General features: G+C 46.4%; 1 protein-coding gene across 1 annotated transcript in view; it reads right to left on the bottom strand.

The window, feature by feature from the left end:
* Nucleotides 1-17,423, bottom strand: part of LOC144506903 (serine/threonine-protein kinase PAK 4-like) — a 56,136-nt gene that overhangs the window by 10,828 nt on the left and 27,885 nt on the right. The window contains exons 7-8 of the mRNA XM_078233257.1: nt 17,053-17,179; nt 3,037-3,162 (exon numbers count right to left, since the gene is read on the bottom strand). Of these exons, the coding sequence (XP_078089383.1) occupies nt 3,037-3,162; nt 17,053-17,179 (253 nt within the window). The remainder of the gene's footprint in view (nt 1-3,036; nt 3,163-17,052; nt 17,180-17,423) is intronic.

Below are 17,423 nucleotides of genomic sequence, written 5' to 3' on the forward strand. Positions count from 1 at the left end.
AGTACAGGCCCTTCGGCCCACGATGTTGTGCCGAACCTTTTCCGAAACCAAGATCAAGCTATCCCACTCCCTATCATTCTAGTGTGCTCCATGTGCCTATCCAATAACTGCTTGAAAGTTCCTAAAGTGTCCGACTCCACAATCACAGCAGGCAGTCCATTCCACACCCCAACCACTCTCTGAGTAAAGAACCTACCTCGTACATCCCTCCTATATCTTCCACCACGAACGTTATAGTTATGCCCCCTAGTAACAGCTACATCCACCCGAGGAAATAGTCTCTGAACGTTCACTCTATCTATCCCCCTCATCATCTTATAAACCTCTATTAAGTCGCCTCTCAACCTCCTCCGCTCTAAACAGAAAATCCCTAGCTCCCTCAACCTTTCCTCATAAGACCTACCCTCCAAGCCAGGCAGCATCCTGGTAAATCTCCTTTGCGCTCTTTCCAGTGCTTCCACATCCTTCTTATAGTGAGGTGACCAGAACTGCACACAATATTCCAAATGTGGTCTCACCAAAGTCCTGTACAGTTGCAGCATAACCCCACGGCTCTTAAACTCAATTTATTGACTATTATTCCCACAAAACTCATCTCCAAACTCCGTGGCCTGGGCCTTGGCACCTCCCTCTGTGACTGAACTTCCTAACTCACAGACCACAATCAGTAAGGATAGGCAACAACACCTCCTCCACGATCATCCTCAACACCGGTGCCCCACAGGCTGTGTTCTCAGCCCCCTACTATACTCCTCATATACCTATGACTGTGTGGCCAAATTCCCCTCCAATTCAATTTTCAAATTTGCTGACGACACCACCGTAGTGGGTCGGATCTCAAACAATGACGCGACAGAGGACAGGAATGAGATACAGAATCTGGTGAACTGGTGCGGTGACAATAATCTCTTCCTCAATGATAACAAAATGAAGGAGATTGTCATCGACTTCAGGAAGCGTAAAGGAGAACATGCCCCTGTCTACATCAATGGGGATGATGTAGAAAGGGTTGAGAGCTTCAGGTTTTTAGGTGTCCAGATCACCAACAACCTGTCCTGGTCCCCCCATGCTGGCACTATAGTTAAGAAAGCCCGCCAATGCCTCTACTTTCTCAGAAGACAAGGAAATTTGGCATGTCAGCTACAACTCTCACCAACTTTTACAGATGCACCATAGAAAGCATTCTTTCTGGTTGTATCACAGCTTGGTATGGCTCCTGCTCTGCCTAAGACCGCAAGGAACTACAAACGATCGTTAATGTAGCCCAATCCATCATGCAAAACCAGTCTCCCATCCATTGACTCTGTCTACACTTCCCACTGCCTCGGCAAAGCAACCAGCATAATTAAGGACCCCACGCACCCTCGACATTCTCTCTTCCACCTTCTTCTGTCGGGAAGAAGATACAAAAGTCTGAGGTCACGTAGCAAACGACTCAAGAACAGTTTCTTCCCTGCTGCTGTCAGACTTTTGAATGGACTTACCTTGCATTAAGTTGATCTTTCTCTACACTCTAGCTATGACTGTAACACTCTGCACTCTCTCGTTTCCTTCTCTATGAACGGTATGTTTTGTCTGTATAGCGTGCAAGAAACAATACTTTACACTGTATGTTAATACATGTGACGATAATAAATCAAATCAACTCTGGATCATCTCATTCCGTTTCAATCCAGCTCTCTGCTTAAGACCAGAACAGGTTTCTCCTAATGTCTGTCAAACTCATGTAACCAGAGTTCCCTCTGTGCCCTGTTGCAATCACGTTTTTAAAAAATTTATTAGTGTAACAAGTAAGCTTACATTAACACTACAATGAAGTTACTGAGAAAATCCCCTGGTCGCCACACTACGGCATCTGTTCGGGCACACTGAGGGAGGGTTTAGCATGACCAATGCACCTAACCAACACGTCTTTTGGACTGTGGGAAGAAACCAGAGAACCCGGAGGAAACTCACACAGACATAGGGAGAACATGCAGACTCTGCACAGACAGTGACTCAACCCGGGAATTGAACCCGGATCTCTGGCGCAGTGAGGCAGCAGTGCTAACCACTGTGCTACCGTGCTTCTGGCTGCCTCCACAGTCTAGAGCCCATTACTTATATCTCTTGGGCCCTTCTCTCCTGTCCTCTCCCCCACCATAAAACCTTCTAATTCTTGCCGCTCAGGTCCGTTGGCTCCATTCTTTACCTCATCCCATCACTGCATCTCTTTATTCTAATTTTCCTTTCTACATTTTACCTTAGTTAAAGTCTTCACCAGATTAAATGACGGCTATTGTTCACTAATTTATTGGCCCATTTTGATCCCAAGAAGGAACTCGTTCTGACATGCGATGCTTCTCCATATGCAGTTGGGAGATATTCACATCACTGGAAAGACGGGATGGATGAAGACATTTCTCTTCCTCTCAGTCCTAAATGGTCGGCCCCTTATCCTGAGACTGTGTCCCGTGTTCCAGATTCCCCAGTCAAGGGGGAAACTATCTCTCAGTGTCTATCTTGTCAAACCCCATCAATGAGATCACCGCTCATTCTTCTAAACTCTGGAGAACATTCTCCTAATTTATTCTGCTTCTCATCACAGGACAACCCTCTCATCGCAGGTGTGACGATACTGTGTCTTGAAGAAATGTATTTATATCATGTTTTTTGTGAAGGGAATGTTTTAAACTTCAGCTCTAATTATGGTGCTGATCTGTCTCCTCCAGGCAGCCCACATGTGAGAATGTAGAATGTAGAAGGATAGAGACAGTGGCATAGTGGTATTATCACAGGACCAGCAATCCAGAGACACAGAATAATGCTCTGAGGACCCAGTTTCAAATCCCACAGCAGCAGTAAAAATCTGGAATTAAAGGACAATGACCATGAAACCATTGACAATTGCCATAAAAAGCTTTTTGTTCTTTCTAGAAGGGTAGGGGGTTTTAGTTCAGTCGGGTAGCATGGTTGGTGCAGGCTTGGAGGGCCGAAGGGCCTGTTCCTGTGCTGTCATTTTCTTTGTTTAAACCCAGAACTGCCCTCTGAATTTACCTCTGGTCCATATGGTAATCGAGCAATCACCTCCGGAGCCATCCAGTATGGTGTACCAACCAAAGATCTTCGCCTTGGAATCTCTTCATTCACTTGGGCACAAAATCCAAAGTCTGAGAGCTTAACCTGAGAAAAAGAATGAGAAAGAGAATAAGAGTAGAAGGGAAAGGAGACTGGATGAAAAAGCGGACTATATGGCGGGTTTGAAGGCATGGGGGGCACGTAAAATCCAGCAAGTACCTGCCCACCACAGCCCCCACCACAATAAAACAAGGGATAGGGGGAGCCATCAAGTAGTTTATCCACTCTTAGCACTTTAAAGCCTTTACAAGCACTATTAATGACTATTTATGGGTCCATGCCAGCTGGGAAGTCCAGCAGCTTTAGCTGGGGTGGAGTGGGGGGGCGGGGGGACTCAAGATGGCCCTTTAACCCTCCCTCTTAGCCTCTCAAACCTGGCCTTCCATCCTCCTCCATTACAAGGGCCTGCCAATCAGATGCCAGCAAAACCCCAAACTTACCTGGGATGCTCGGCCTGTATCCCAGCAGTGGCCACCATTCCTGATGGCGCTGCTTCAGATAGCCAGCAGCTCTCCAAGACAAGACTTCCTCCCAAGACAGAGGCAATGTCCCATCTCCAGCCACTTAACACTGTTCCTATCATGAGTGGGTTCCCCAAACCCCACCGAGGTGGGGTGGGGACAACAGCGCCCCATCCTGTCCTGAGTGTGTGTGAGACTGAGGGAGACAAAGTGAGAAAGATTGAGAGAGGGATTATCAGGGAGTATGAAAGAAAGAGAATATGAGAGATTGAGAGAATGTAAGAAAATGGGGGAGAATTCGTTTTTTTTATTCTTCATGCAACTGGGGCACCATTGGCTAAGCTGGTGTTAATTGCCCAAATGGCCCTTGACAAGGTGGTGATGAACTGCCTTCCCAAACCACTGTGGCCCATGTGGTGAAGGTACACTCACAAGACTATAGGGAGTGTTCCAGGATTTGGACCCAACACTGTAAAAAAAGAGGTATAGTTCCAAGTCAAAATGGTGTGTGACTTGGAAAAGAACTAAGTCGTGTTCTCATGCACCTGCTGCCCTTGTCATTCTAGGTGGTAGAGGTTGTGGGTTTGGAAGATACCTTGGCAAGTTCTGGCACTACATCTTGATTCTCGTACATACTGCTGGCACTGTGCACTGGTGGTGGAGGGTGTGAATGCATAAAATGGTGGATGGGGTGCTAATGTAGTGGGCTGTTTTGTCTGGATGATGTTCAGCTTCTGGACTGTTTTTGGAGCTACACTAATGCAAGCAAGTGGCGAGTATTCCATCACACTCATGACTTGTGCTTTATAGATAGTGAACAGGCTTTGGGGAATCAGAAGGTGAGTTACTCTCCATAGCCTTTGCTGTATCATGGATTCAGCAGTTTCTTCTCATGGAGTGAATCAATTTGGCTGAAGACTGTCTTTTGTGATGCTGGGGACCTTAGGACAAGACCAAGGAGGATCAGCCACTCAGCAATTCTGGCTGAAGTTGGTTGCAAATCCCTGCCTTGTCTTTTGCATTGACATACTAGACACCCCGATCATTAAATAAAATTAAAGTTTATTTATTAGTCACAAGTAAGCTTACATTAACACTACAATGAAGTTACTGTGAAATTCCCCTAATCGCCACACTCTGGCGCCTCTTCGGGTACACTGAGGGAGAACTTAGCTTGGCTAATCACCTAACCAACATGTCTTTCGGACTGTGGGAGGAAACTGAAGCACCCGGAGGAAACCCACAGAGACAGAGGGAGAATGTGCAAACTCCACACAGACAGTGACCGAAGCCGGAATTGAACGCTGGCGCTGTGAGGCAGCAGTGCTAACCACTGTGCCACCGTGCTGCCTACGCAGATGTTTATAGAAGGATGTATGCGGCATAGAAGAAATAAGGGAATGGTCATAGAAGCTCCTTCTCCAATTAGTTTTTTTAATTGTGCATCACATTTATGACTGAACATGGCTGGATTGCAAAGCGTTGATTTGATCCCTTGGTTGTCAGGTTGCTTAGCTCTGTCTATTGCATGCTTCTTCTGCTGTTTGATATGCATGTCTGATATTGTAGCTTCACCAATTTGGCATCTCATTTCAAGTTTGCCTACAGCTCCTCCTGGCATGTCCTCCTATACTCCTTATTGTACCAAGATTGGCCCCTTAGACTTTGTGGTAATGATAGAGAGAGGGAAGGTCATGAAGTTATCAATTGTGGGTTGAATACAATTCTGCTGTTGCCGATTGCCCACAGTGGCCAGGGATGCCCAGATTTGAGCTGCTAGATCTGTTCTGAATCTACCCCATTTAGCATGGTGCCACGCAACATGAGGGAGGGTGTCCTCAGTGTGAAGATGGAACTTCATCCCCGCAAGGCCAGTGCAATGATCATTGGAACCAATAACGTCATGGACATGATGCATTGGCCACAGGTAGATTAATGAGAATGACTCAAGTAGGTTTTTCCCTCGTGTTGGTCCTCGCTGCTGACCAGAATGCCTGGAGTCATCAAGGACGTGGAAAAATTAGAGGCAAAGAAAGATCACCAGAATGACCAGTGGAAGGGAAAAAACATCAGGAGACCTTGGGCCAATGTTATTAATCTGTGCCAACTGCTGAAGGGACTGCCTATCACTAATCAGCCTCTACAGACACAATAGACAATGTTCAATACAGAATAGACATATATTCTGGGTGCAACCATTGGGCGGAATTTTCCCAAAATAGTTCTGTTATAACAGCGTGAAAACAGGAATTGTCTGCGCCGGTCTTTTGGGTGAGCTCGGCACTGCAATTTTACGGGCACTCTGTCAATTTTATCCAGACTCAAGACATTAGCTCTATTCCCTCTCCACAGATTCTGTCAGACCTGCTGAGATTTTCCAGCATTTTCTGTTTTTGTTGCCAGCAGCTATGGGCCCGATTTTACCATTTTCATTCTAAGTGCTGAATCTGGGCGTAATGCAGATCCGACTTGGGAATCTGCTTTCAGGCGCCCCCATACGCACTCAGCCTGAAAAAAAAATTGCGAGTCCCATTCGCGCTGTGGGCGGGGCTTAGTGCGGCCGAAACAATCGGAGCTCTGAACTGCGCATGTGCAGTTAGAAAAAAATTTGAAAAATCGCGCCCATGTCAGATCGCTCCCGGGCCGCAGAAAGCGGAGAAAGCGGCCCGGAAGCGAAAAGCGCGATAGTGCACACAGACATCACTGTCCTCCTTATCCACTTCCCCCCGCCACCCCCACTACCCACACACATCACTATCCCCCTTATCCACCCCCCGCCACCCAGACCGATTGCCACCCCTGCCCCCCCGCCCCCCCTCACCCACCGATCGCCCGCAGAGTGGCAGCGGACCCCCTGCCCCCCTGCTCCCCCACCAGAGACCCATCTGCCCCCCCACCAGAGATCCATCTGCCCCTCCCCCCCACCAGAGATCCATCTGCCCCCTCCCCCCACCAGAGATCCATCTTACCCATCTCCCCACCCCCCCGACAACGATTTGGCCTCTCCCCCGCCCAGAGAATGGTCTGGCCTCACTCACCCTCATCCCCTCCCCCCACAGAGGAACATCTGACCCGTCTCCTCCTCCCTCCCCACCAGACAACGATCAGCCCTCTCCCCACCCCCCACCCCCCCACCAGAGATACATCTGACCCACCTTCTCCTTCCCCCCCCCCCCCCCCCCCCCCAGACAACGATCTGGCCTCACTCCCCTTCCCCCCGCCCCCCCCTCAACCAGAGAATGATCAGGCCCATCTCCCTCCTCTCCCTCACCACTGATCTGAGTCAGAGAGCCGTTGGAAGCTCTGAACTCGCCCCTTCAGCAGCTGGAGCTCCAGTTTCAGACTTTTATTTAGCAGGTCCATTACGGCGCGATTCCGGATTGGCGAACGCGGTGGTAAAGGGGGAAATGCTGATAAAGTTGGGCGGGCAGTTCTTTAATTCAATTTAAATGCATGAAAATGCATTTAAATCGCCGTTGCGCCCGTTTTGGGCACGAATCGAATCGCCGCCATTCCCGGGTTTCGGTAAAGTGGCAATCTGCGCGGACGCGGGCGCAGATCGAGTTAATGGCCTCACACCCGACTTTATCACGTTTCCGCGCCCGAAAACGGGCGCGACGCAATGGTAAAATCGGGCCCTATATTGTCCAGAACAGTGGTGGTGCTACTGAGCCTCACCTAGAGGACATTCTGTGTCCTTGCTTCTCAGTGCTTATCCAAGTGGTCTTCCATAAGAGGAATATTGATTCATCAGCCGAGGGAAGATGATAGGTGATAATCAGCAGGAGGTTTCCCTGTCCACATTTGATCTGCTGTCATGAGGCTTCATAGGGTTGGGAGTGAGTACTTTCAGGGCATTCCCTCTTGACTATACCATTGTGCCACCAGCTCTGATGGGTTTGTCATGCTGGTGGGACAAGACACATTTCCACTCCATCTGACGAAGGAGCAGCGTTCCGAAAGCTTATGGTATTTGCTACCAAATAAACCTGTTGGACTTTAACCTGGTGTTGTGAGACTTCTTCCTGTGGACAAGAAAAAGCCAGGGCTGGTGATGAAGTAGTCTAGGGCATTGGCTGCAGGGTATGATTTGGTGATGATGATCTTCAGGCTGTTGAACATCTTGACTAGCCAGTGAGAAAGCACTCCAATTTTGGCACAGACCCCAGATGTTAGGAAGAAGGACTTTTCAAGGTAAACTGGGCAAAGTGTATTTTTACTCTGTCCAGTAACTAGGTCAATATGGAGTGGTCTGTTGTTTTTTATTTTTGTGATGGATTGAGAGAGGGAGGGCTGAATGAGATAGAGGTAGGTATGCAAAGATGTGTGAGAAAGAGACAGACACAATTAGAGACACAGAGCATGATTATGAAAGGGAGAGAGAGACTGAGTGTGAGAGATTGAGAGATACAGAGAGGGTGAGAGAAACAGGCATGGAGAAGGAAATTGAGAGAAATACCATACAAAGAGAAACAGAGGAACAGAAGCAGAGAGACACGGGGAGGCAGGTTGGCTGACCCTGAAATGAGTGCAACGGCTGTTGGGTGTAGGGGTGGGCTGAGTGAAAGGCCTGCCTCAACGCACGAGTACTTTGTCAAAGATTTTTTTTCAAATTAAAACAACAGTCCTCCAGCTCTCACCCTCCCCACATAAACACCATGTCCCATCCATTCCATATCATCTACCGACATCCCCCCCATCCCCCATGGATTCCTCCAAGTCAATCTCTATGCCCCTCTACCAACTCCATAAGCCCAATACCCCCCATACCAGACTATGGCCCTCCACCCATCCCCATGGCCCTTTATAGCCCCATTCCAATTTAGTGCCAATCCATGCCCTCACCCACCACCCTTTGCCCTTACATTTACCAAGCCAAGTCATCCGGTATGCACCATAGGTAATCCTCAGGAGCCATGCTGAGATTAAGTAAAATAAAGTTCAAAATATCTATCGCAGGCTTTATTTTTTTAAATGAATTTTTAAAATTCACTATATTTACATTCCTTGACTACATAATCCATTATAGGAACAAATATTTCATTCAAATGCTTAATTCCCTTATAAAAACAAGCAGTGGAATTCATAGTCCCACTTCAAAGAGTCTATAACCCTTTGGAGCTGTCAATCAAACTGCAAAATGGAAGACAACCCATTCTGACAATGGAAATCAGTCATGGAGCACAAACCCAGTAAGGACAACCCTCAGGTTGTCAACAGTTAGTGTCAAATAGCAAACAATGATTTTTTTTGTAGCACTCTAAATCTTTGAAAAAACTGTGAAGGGTAAGAGTTGTAAATGCCTTGGCAGCTGCTTTCCTCACTTTTTGACAGCTCCTCTTTACAGCCCTATTGACAGTTCCAAGGAGTTTATGCACATTCATGTCCAATTTTAACTATCCCAAAAGGCACCTTATCTCTGCCATAGGTGTCCCAAGACCATATCCAAAGATGTACCCTACCTCTCCAAAACGGTGCCTCACTTCTCCAAAGGACTCCAACTTTATGAAGTTTCGAATTACTCCTACCAGGTCTAATCTATATAAATGGTGTTTCTCACCTGTGGTTAATGAAAATCAGACATGACTGGAGGCAGTTACTGGTTTATATGGGCTCTGTGAAACGCGAATGCGCAAATTCTGACTTGTGCCCATTCCCTGGCAAAAATGGTAGATGCATGTTCGGGATGGGACTTCATATTTCAACATCTTCATTTATCTTTACCTCTCCATTGTTTCAAAAATTTAGGCCACTGAGAATGTGAAATAGAGGGAGAGAATATGAGAGATAGTGGGTGGAATTTAATGTAGATGGCATGATGAGAGAACCAGTGGGAAACCCGGGTCACCTCTTCAAGGGGCGCCCAATGCTATTTAAATGCAATCAAGCACTTATGTGGGCAGCTTCAGGCCTCCCACAGGGCGGATATCCTGCCCCGGAGAGTTCCCAGCCAAGTCAGAGGCCTCTAGCTCTCCATTGCCAGCAGTGCCACAGAGATCAACGCCGCTGCCGGTAATACTCTGAGGCCTTCACCAGGGATTATTGCTGGATCCCTGGAAACAGGAATGTGGGGCAGTTTGGGGGTTCACAGGAGGGGATTGTTGGTAGGTGACGGGGAGGGATATTGAATCCAAGGGTCCTAGAAGTGACTTTAAGTGGGCAGCCCCCCCTTCCCCATACTGGATTCCTCTATTGAACACCGCATGCCTTTGAAAGACGGACCTCCCCCAAGAGGTTGGGCAGCCTTCAGAAGGCAAGAGAGATCTATGTAAGTTCCAGAGAATCCCTGAACCACCATTAAATCCTAGTGGGTTCAGGGAAAACAGCCACGACTCTCCCAAAAAAATTTTAAGTGCTGCCGCCAGGGGGAAAATCGGGGTGTTTGCTGCAGGTGCTAGCAGGTAACTGAAGTGGAATTCAACCACTTTAAAACTTTAAATAATATCCCCATGTGAATCACGCCAGGCCAAACACGTCATGCTTGTGAGACTCCAAATCGGTGATCAGCTATTGAGCTGACATTCAAGAACACTTTCTTCTTTCAGAAGAACTGAAGGAAGAAAAACCCAGTCTCACATTAATGTCGGAATCATTTCATCTTAGATCTTTTGAAGTTATAACAGTGAATTTACCTCTGACAGTCTCTAATGCAGCAAGAACCCAGAAAAAAATAATTGAAAGCTGTAACTGAACTGCTCCCAAAAATTCATTACAAGATTAATTAGATGCATGTCCATTTAAAATTTGTGATATAACTGAATCAAACCTGTAGTTTTCTCCATGACAACTGCATCTCAATGGTTCTATCTTTCCCACATACCCATAATAATAGAATGAAGTGTAGTTCTGAAATTGGACCTAGTGCAGGAGCATGAGGGTGGCACAGTACACTAGTATTTTGAGCTTGTATACAATAAAGCAGAGAGATATAGATTAGCACATATAATGCCTCACGAGTTTCTAATCTCATCTAATCATTGGAAAGCAAACACATGAGGGAGAGTTACCCCCAAAACCAGCCCTTGCATATCTCCTAGTGATCAGCTGCCCACTATCTCACTCATTGATGCTGAAAGTGATGAGAAAACCATCATAAAAAGACTTTCATTCTTGCATAGCACCTTATCATGTCCTCATGATGTTCCGGAGTGCCAATGAATTACATTGAAATATCATGAATAATTCTTAAGAAGGCAAATATTGATGTGAGGAGGAAGCAAAATAATATCAAAAGAGTCTGGTACTTTAATTCACAGTTTTCACGTGTAGGATCTGGCATGTTCATTAAGTGTGGTATTGTCACAACTCTAAGGTCAATTTCAAATCCAAGGGAGCCACAACAAAAGTCAAACTTATGAAACTTCTAAGAGCCAATGAAACACCAAATGAGCCAATGTTCAAATGGACAAGAGTCTGCATCCTCATCTCATATGTCAATGGCAGAATTATTTTGATGACTTATTTAACTAATATGAATGGTCCTTCGGAGGGTCTGATTGGATGAAGTGAGGAGATTGGCTGTAGATTTGTTGAAAATAATAGCAGACGCGGCCGCCATTCAGCCTATCAGATGTTTCCCGGCTGAAAAAGATTTATTTTTCTGTCCTTGGCAGTAGCCCTGCAGATCATGGTACCTCTAATGAATAACCATGCGCTGCATGTTTTCGACGCTTTCTGTCTCTACATTCCCCACCCCTTCAACTCTCTGGTTAAAATAATTTTTTCTTAACTCCCCTTTAATCCTTCAGCCTATCACTGTTAACCTATGCCCCCTGGTTGACACCTCTGCTTTTAGAAATTGGTCCTTTCATATCCACTGCACAACTGTGGGCGGCACGGTAGCACAGTAGTTAGCACTGCTGCCTCACAGCGCCAGGGACCCGGGGTTCAATTCCTGGCTTGAGTCACTGTCTGTGCGGAGTCTGCACATTCTCCCAGTGTCCACGTGGGTTTCCTCCAGGGTGCTCCAGTTTCCTCCCACAGTCCAAACGACGTGCTGGTTAGGTGCATTGGCCATGCTAAATGTACCCGAACAGGCGCCAGAGTGTGGCAACTAGGGGATTTTCACAGTAACTTCATTGCAGTGTTAATGTAAGCCTACTTGTGACATGAATAAATAAATAAACACTCTGTCAAGCTCCCTCATTATTTTATGTACTTCAATTAAATCTTCCCTCAGCCTCCACTATCTCAAAGATAAAAACACCAGCCTATCCAATCTTGAAGCTTGTTAGGGTTAAAAAAAAACATTGAGGGAAAAACAGTAATTATGAAGCTTAGGGGTTCAGTGACAAGCTTTTCAATCAAGAAAAAAATGCCAATCGTAAAACAAAAGGTATGAGAAAGCATATGCGCTTTCTAGGAAGGGTCAGAGACTTGAAAAAAACTGCAGTGTCATAAAAAGGGGCCAAAACAGAATAGGTGTGGTGAAAAGAAGTACTTCAGGCTTAGAGTGTGAATTGGTTGTCTCAACTATTAACTCTTTGATCTGTCCTGGAGCTGTAAGTCAAAAAGGCTTTTAGCAGCTAATAGACCATCAGTTCCTTGTGTAAACAAATCTCAGTTAATCTCCTCTTTGATCTACTCTGGAGCTGTCAATCAAAGCAGCTCTAAAAGGTTTCAAAACTGCTGGAACTCATTCAAGCTAGAAAGGGGAATCTCCCTAGTGAGGTCGACAGCTCCTAACACTCAAAACACTTCAAAGAAGTCTGGTAACACCTGGGGCTTCTGAAATCAAACAAGGGCAATCCTTACTGTAGAATTGAGTGCTGTTGTGATTTTGACGGCATCCAGGTGTTCAGCGGGCATAGATTTTAATGTGACCAGGCCTCTTCAAAGGTTTTATAGAAGACAGATAAGGATAAAGAATTTTACCAGGAAGGTACCTGAAATCACTGTCCTAAGAGTTATTACCATGTTCTTCAGGGCAACAAGCAAAAGTCCAGCCATGAGAGTCTCATCCTGAGGGAACCACCGCCCCCCCCCCCCCCCGCCCCCGCAAGGTCAACCCCTTCCTCCCAGCCTGAGCCCCTCCAGCTTCAAGGTCCCCTGAGAGATCCCCCCCCATGCCCCCACTTGCAGCCTGATAGGAGTAGAGGAGCCTATGGGCACATTTGGAGGACTGGAGGCAGTACTTACCTCCTTACCTCCCTTGGAGTCCATGGTGCCTGGTCCCCACTTTTCAAAGAACAAAGAACAGTACAGCACAGGAAACAGGCCCTTCGGCCCTCCAAGCCTGTGCCGCTCCTTGGTCCAACTAGACCAATCGTTTGTATCCCTCCATTCCCAGGCTGCTCATGTGACTATCCAGGTAAGTTTTAAACGATGTCAGCGTGCCTGCCTCCACCACCCTACTTGGCAGCGCATTCCAGGCCCCCACCACGCTGTGTGTAAAAAACGTCCCTCTGATATCTGAGTTATACTTCGCCCCTCTCACCTTGAGCCCGTGACCCCTCGTGATTGTCACCTCCGACCTGGGAAAAAGCTTCCCACTGTTCACCCTATCTATACCCTTCATAATCTTGTACACCTCTATTAGATCTCCCCTCATTCTCCGTCTTTCCAAGGAGAACAACCCCAGTCTACCCAATCTCTCCTCATAGCCAAGACCCTCCATACCAGGCAACATCCTGGTAAACCTTCTCTGCACTCTCTCTAACGCCTCCACGTCCTTCTGGTAGTGCGGCGACCAGAACTGGACGCAGTACTCCAAATGTGGCCTAACCAGCGTTCTATACAGCTGCATCATCAGACTCCAGCTTTTATACTCTATACCCCGTCCTATAAAGGCAAGCATACCATATGCCTTCTTCACCACCTTCTCCACCTGTGTTGCCACCTTCAAGGATTTGTGGACTTGCACACCTAGGTCCCTCTGTGTTTCTATACTCCTGATGACTCTGCCATTTATTGTATAACTCCTCCCTACATTATTTCTTCCAAAATGCATCACTTCGCATTTATCCGGATTAAACTCCATCTGCCACCTCTCCGCCCAATTTTCCAGCCTATTTATATCCTGCTGTATTGCCCGACAATGCTCTTCGCTATCCGCAAGTCCAGCCATCTTTGTGTCATCCGCAAACTTGCTGATTACACCAGTTACACCTTCTTCCAAATCATTTATATATATCACAAATAGCAGAGGTCCCAGTACAGAGCCCTGCGGAACATCACTGGTCACAGACCTCCAGCCGGAAAAAGACCAAGACTAATTGGCACCCGCAGGACTTCCCACTTGGGAGGGAGTAGGGGGAGGTAAGAGCATCCCAGGAGGCACTGATATAGACTTCCAGCCCACTAATTGCATTAAAGTGCATTTAAATCAGTTATAATCAAGTTCTTGCCTGTACTGGACAAAAACCTGATCTGGCCAGGAGACTCGCAACGGGTTCGATACCCAGCGAGAATCCCAATTTGGCCTGATTCAACGGACCTTCGGGAATCTTGGCTGGGGCTAGCAGCCCTGGGGATTTGTCCCAAATGTCTTTTATGGTTCAATAATGAAATTAATAAACCAGGAAGCTGGTTCCCTCCATGAGTGAGAGTGTTTGAGAGAAAATAGGGCAGCGTGAGGTAGAATGATAGAGTATGAGGGAGAGGGAGAGAGTATGAGGGAGAGGGAGACAGTGAGAGTATGAAAGAGGTTGAGAGTGTATGAGACAGAGTGAGACCAGGTCAGAGAGAGCAAGAGATAATATGAGAGAAAGTGAGTCAGGGAGTGTATGAGAGAGAGAGTGAGACAGAGTGAGAGCAAGTGAGACATAGCAAGTGTGAGAGAAAGAGAGACAGAGTCTGAAAGTGTGAGAGAGTAGGAGAGAGTGAGAGAATGGGAGAGACAGCAAGACATTTTTGATATCTTTTCTAATTTTTTTGACTGCTAGTAAACTAAAACTGCGGCAGGGACACAATATGAAACCCTCTTCCCTGTGACAGAGTTACCCATCAATACTCTAAAAGGACAACAAGCTGCCTGATGCATTTAATTGCCCCAAGCCCCGAGTAACAAAGCTGAGATCAGAGCTGCACTCAGAGTTCTGCAGAACTGTCATCCCAGTATGTTCATGGAGGCACAGCGACCAATGGGGACTTGGTGAGCCTTTGCCCAACAGTGGTGTATCAGTAACAGGTAGTGAGCATCCTGTCCCAGGCCGCAATTACAGGCGAGTCCAGCCACAGAGGCACTGGATAACAAGGTAGTGGGGGTGAGGAGTAAAGGGGCAGTTTTGCGCTCAGGTCCAGTTGAATTTAACATCACCCAGCTTTCATCACCAGGTCACAGCCAGATCAGGGGGTGCAAGATTGGAAGGGTCAGGTGAGGAGGAGTTGGGAAGAGTTGGGAGAGGGAGCAATCAGAAGAGTCGAGGTGAGAGAGATCGGAGAGTTTTCAGAGGAATAGGAGATGACAGGTTAGGTGGGAGATTAGATGTGAATGGGGTGTGTTCAATCGTGGGTTTGGGTTGGGGTCTGGTGAACGCAACAGGTTAGCTTGGTGGGCCGGGGGAAGGAGTCCAGGCCTCTCTAACATCACAAGGCACTTCTCCGCTGGATTCAGCACTCCTCCCTTTTAACTGCCTGGTTTCCCTATCTCTGAGAAAACCAGCCAGAGTTAACCTAAAATAGAGCAGAAAAAAATCAGACGCAGACAACCTCATTAAAATATTCAAATTAGCAACCCAGCTCCAGCGAGTGAATTGGTTGCTCACACCCAATGGTGTCTCCATTAAAACTGGAAGTGGACGGGCTCAGGATGGATTTGAGAGTTTTTACATTTTTATTTCCCACCTGACCTAAATCCACATTTTTTTTTGAGGTGTTAAAATTTCCCTCAAGAGCCATCAGTTAGTTCCCTCGGGGCACCCACAGCCTTCTGTTACAATCGTGGTTGATGTTACTACTGAACGGGAGGGTCCCAGAATGGAACCCTGGCTCAAACGATTGAGGCCAGAATATTACCACCCTTCATGCCGGTGGGATTTTCCCATCATACTGCAGTGAACGGAGATTTGGCTGGGCGCCAAATTCTCCGACCTCACTGCAGCAGGAGTGTGGCGTGAACAGTTGGTAAGATTACACCCCATAAGTTTTACTTTTTAAAAAAATCATAGATGAACAGAGTCACAGGACTGCCAATTAACTTTTAACAAGAGAAAAATAAATAATAAACATGAAAAGTTTGACTATAATGCAATATCCCTTCACTCCAACTTATCTTTATGAATGTATGTAGATTTTAAGGATTTCGCAGGTTACAAAATAAGTCTTGTGCTCTAATGTTCCCAGTGAACACACAGTCCCTGTAACCCAACAGGTTAACTCTGGTCAGATAACACCCCAGTCTGAAATCAAGTGATATATGTCACCCAAGTGACTTCTCAAACTCCCCCCATACGATTGTCACATGAATATTTCCAAACTTCACTCTCAAAAGACATGCTTTGGAATTTTCTTTCAAACTATGCGTTCTCTCAGCTGTTTTCAGCAAGGATCCACCACCAGGATTTCCAACTCTCCTTTCAGTATTCCTTTGTCTTGAATTGCCACATGTGCATTCAAGCTTCCACACAATCTCTCAGGTACTCAGTTCAGAATTGAATACTATTTCGCCAAAGACTGGTATAAAGACACCAACATTACGAATTCCTCAAATATCTCTACCTTCTCATTAGCCAACTTCACCAGGTCTGCACTTCTCAGTTCTGACTTTAACTTCAATGAACAACACCCTGTTCCAATTCTAGTTCCTTTGTTCCCTTGACTTCAAACTTCCGGGAGGTTTTTTCTTTCATTCCCTGGTTTCTAGAACTAACTACCCTTAAGTTTCTGGGACTTGTGTTCTTGCCACTTACTCCATTGTTCTGCATCTGCTTCTGGCAGGGCTAACAGGGATGTTCTCTCTCTAGCTGGGCACAGTAACAAGTCTCACAACACCAGATTAAAGTCCAACAGGTTTATTTGGTAGCACGAGCTTTCAGAGCGCTGCTCCTTCATCAGGCGAGTCATCTCCACATCATGGCTCTCTCTAGCTGCTAAGCTCCTACTGCCTGAGTTCAGTTAAAGTAAAAACAACAGGTATTTTTCCTAAAAGTGGGCCCTGGTTGCTAAGCAATAGGTCATTCTTTCTCCAAGCTGTTATTAACCTTTCATACTGTAAACTCTCTCTGTACAAACACAGCTCACTTAAAGTTACCTCTGCTTCCTGACACTTGGCTTGTGTTTCCAACACAATCACTAAGTCAGAGGTTGCAAGCGGGTTCACTGGATAGAGAGCCCACCTTAGCCCAAAGACAAGAGGTGAAAACCAACACCCCTACAATCATCCTCCATCGGATGAGACTAGAACAGGCCAGGGAAGGTGTCTATCCCCTCTCTTGTCCTGTGTCCATCTCTTACCATGCCAGGTGCCTAAAATTATGACCAATTTTTATCAATTTTGAGGGATATTATTTCACCTTCAAGCACTGTTGTCTCTTACCCGTCCATCGAGCGTCAGCAGAATGGAGTCACTCTTGATGTCTCTGTGAATCACACCGTGGGAGTGGAGATAAGTCAGGGCCTTCAATATTGACAGGCAAACAGTAGCAATCTGCTCCTCATCCATCCTGTGCAAGCAGTTAATGCAAAACAATTAGTGAACGCAATCTGTCAGATATAGATTCACAGACGTTTACAGCTCAGAAGGAGGCCATTCAGCCTTTCAGCCTATCATGTTCACGCTGATCAACAAGATCTGATTACACAAATCCCATTTTCCAGCATTTGGCCCATAGCCCTGGAGGTTAAGGCAGCACAAGTGAAATATCTAAATACTTCTTAAATGTTATGAGAGTTTCTGACTCACCACCC

The sequence above is a fragment of the Mustelus asterias genome, chromosome 18 (assembly GCF_964213995.1).
Source record: "Mustelus asterias chromosome 18, sMusAst1.hap1.1, whole genome shotgun sequence".
Lineage (NCBI taxonomy): Eukaryota > Metazoa > Chordata > Chondrichthyes > Carcharhiniformes > Triakidae > Mustelus > Mustelus asterias.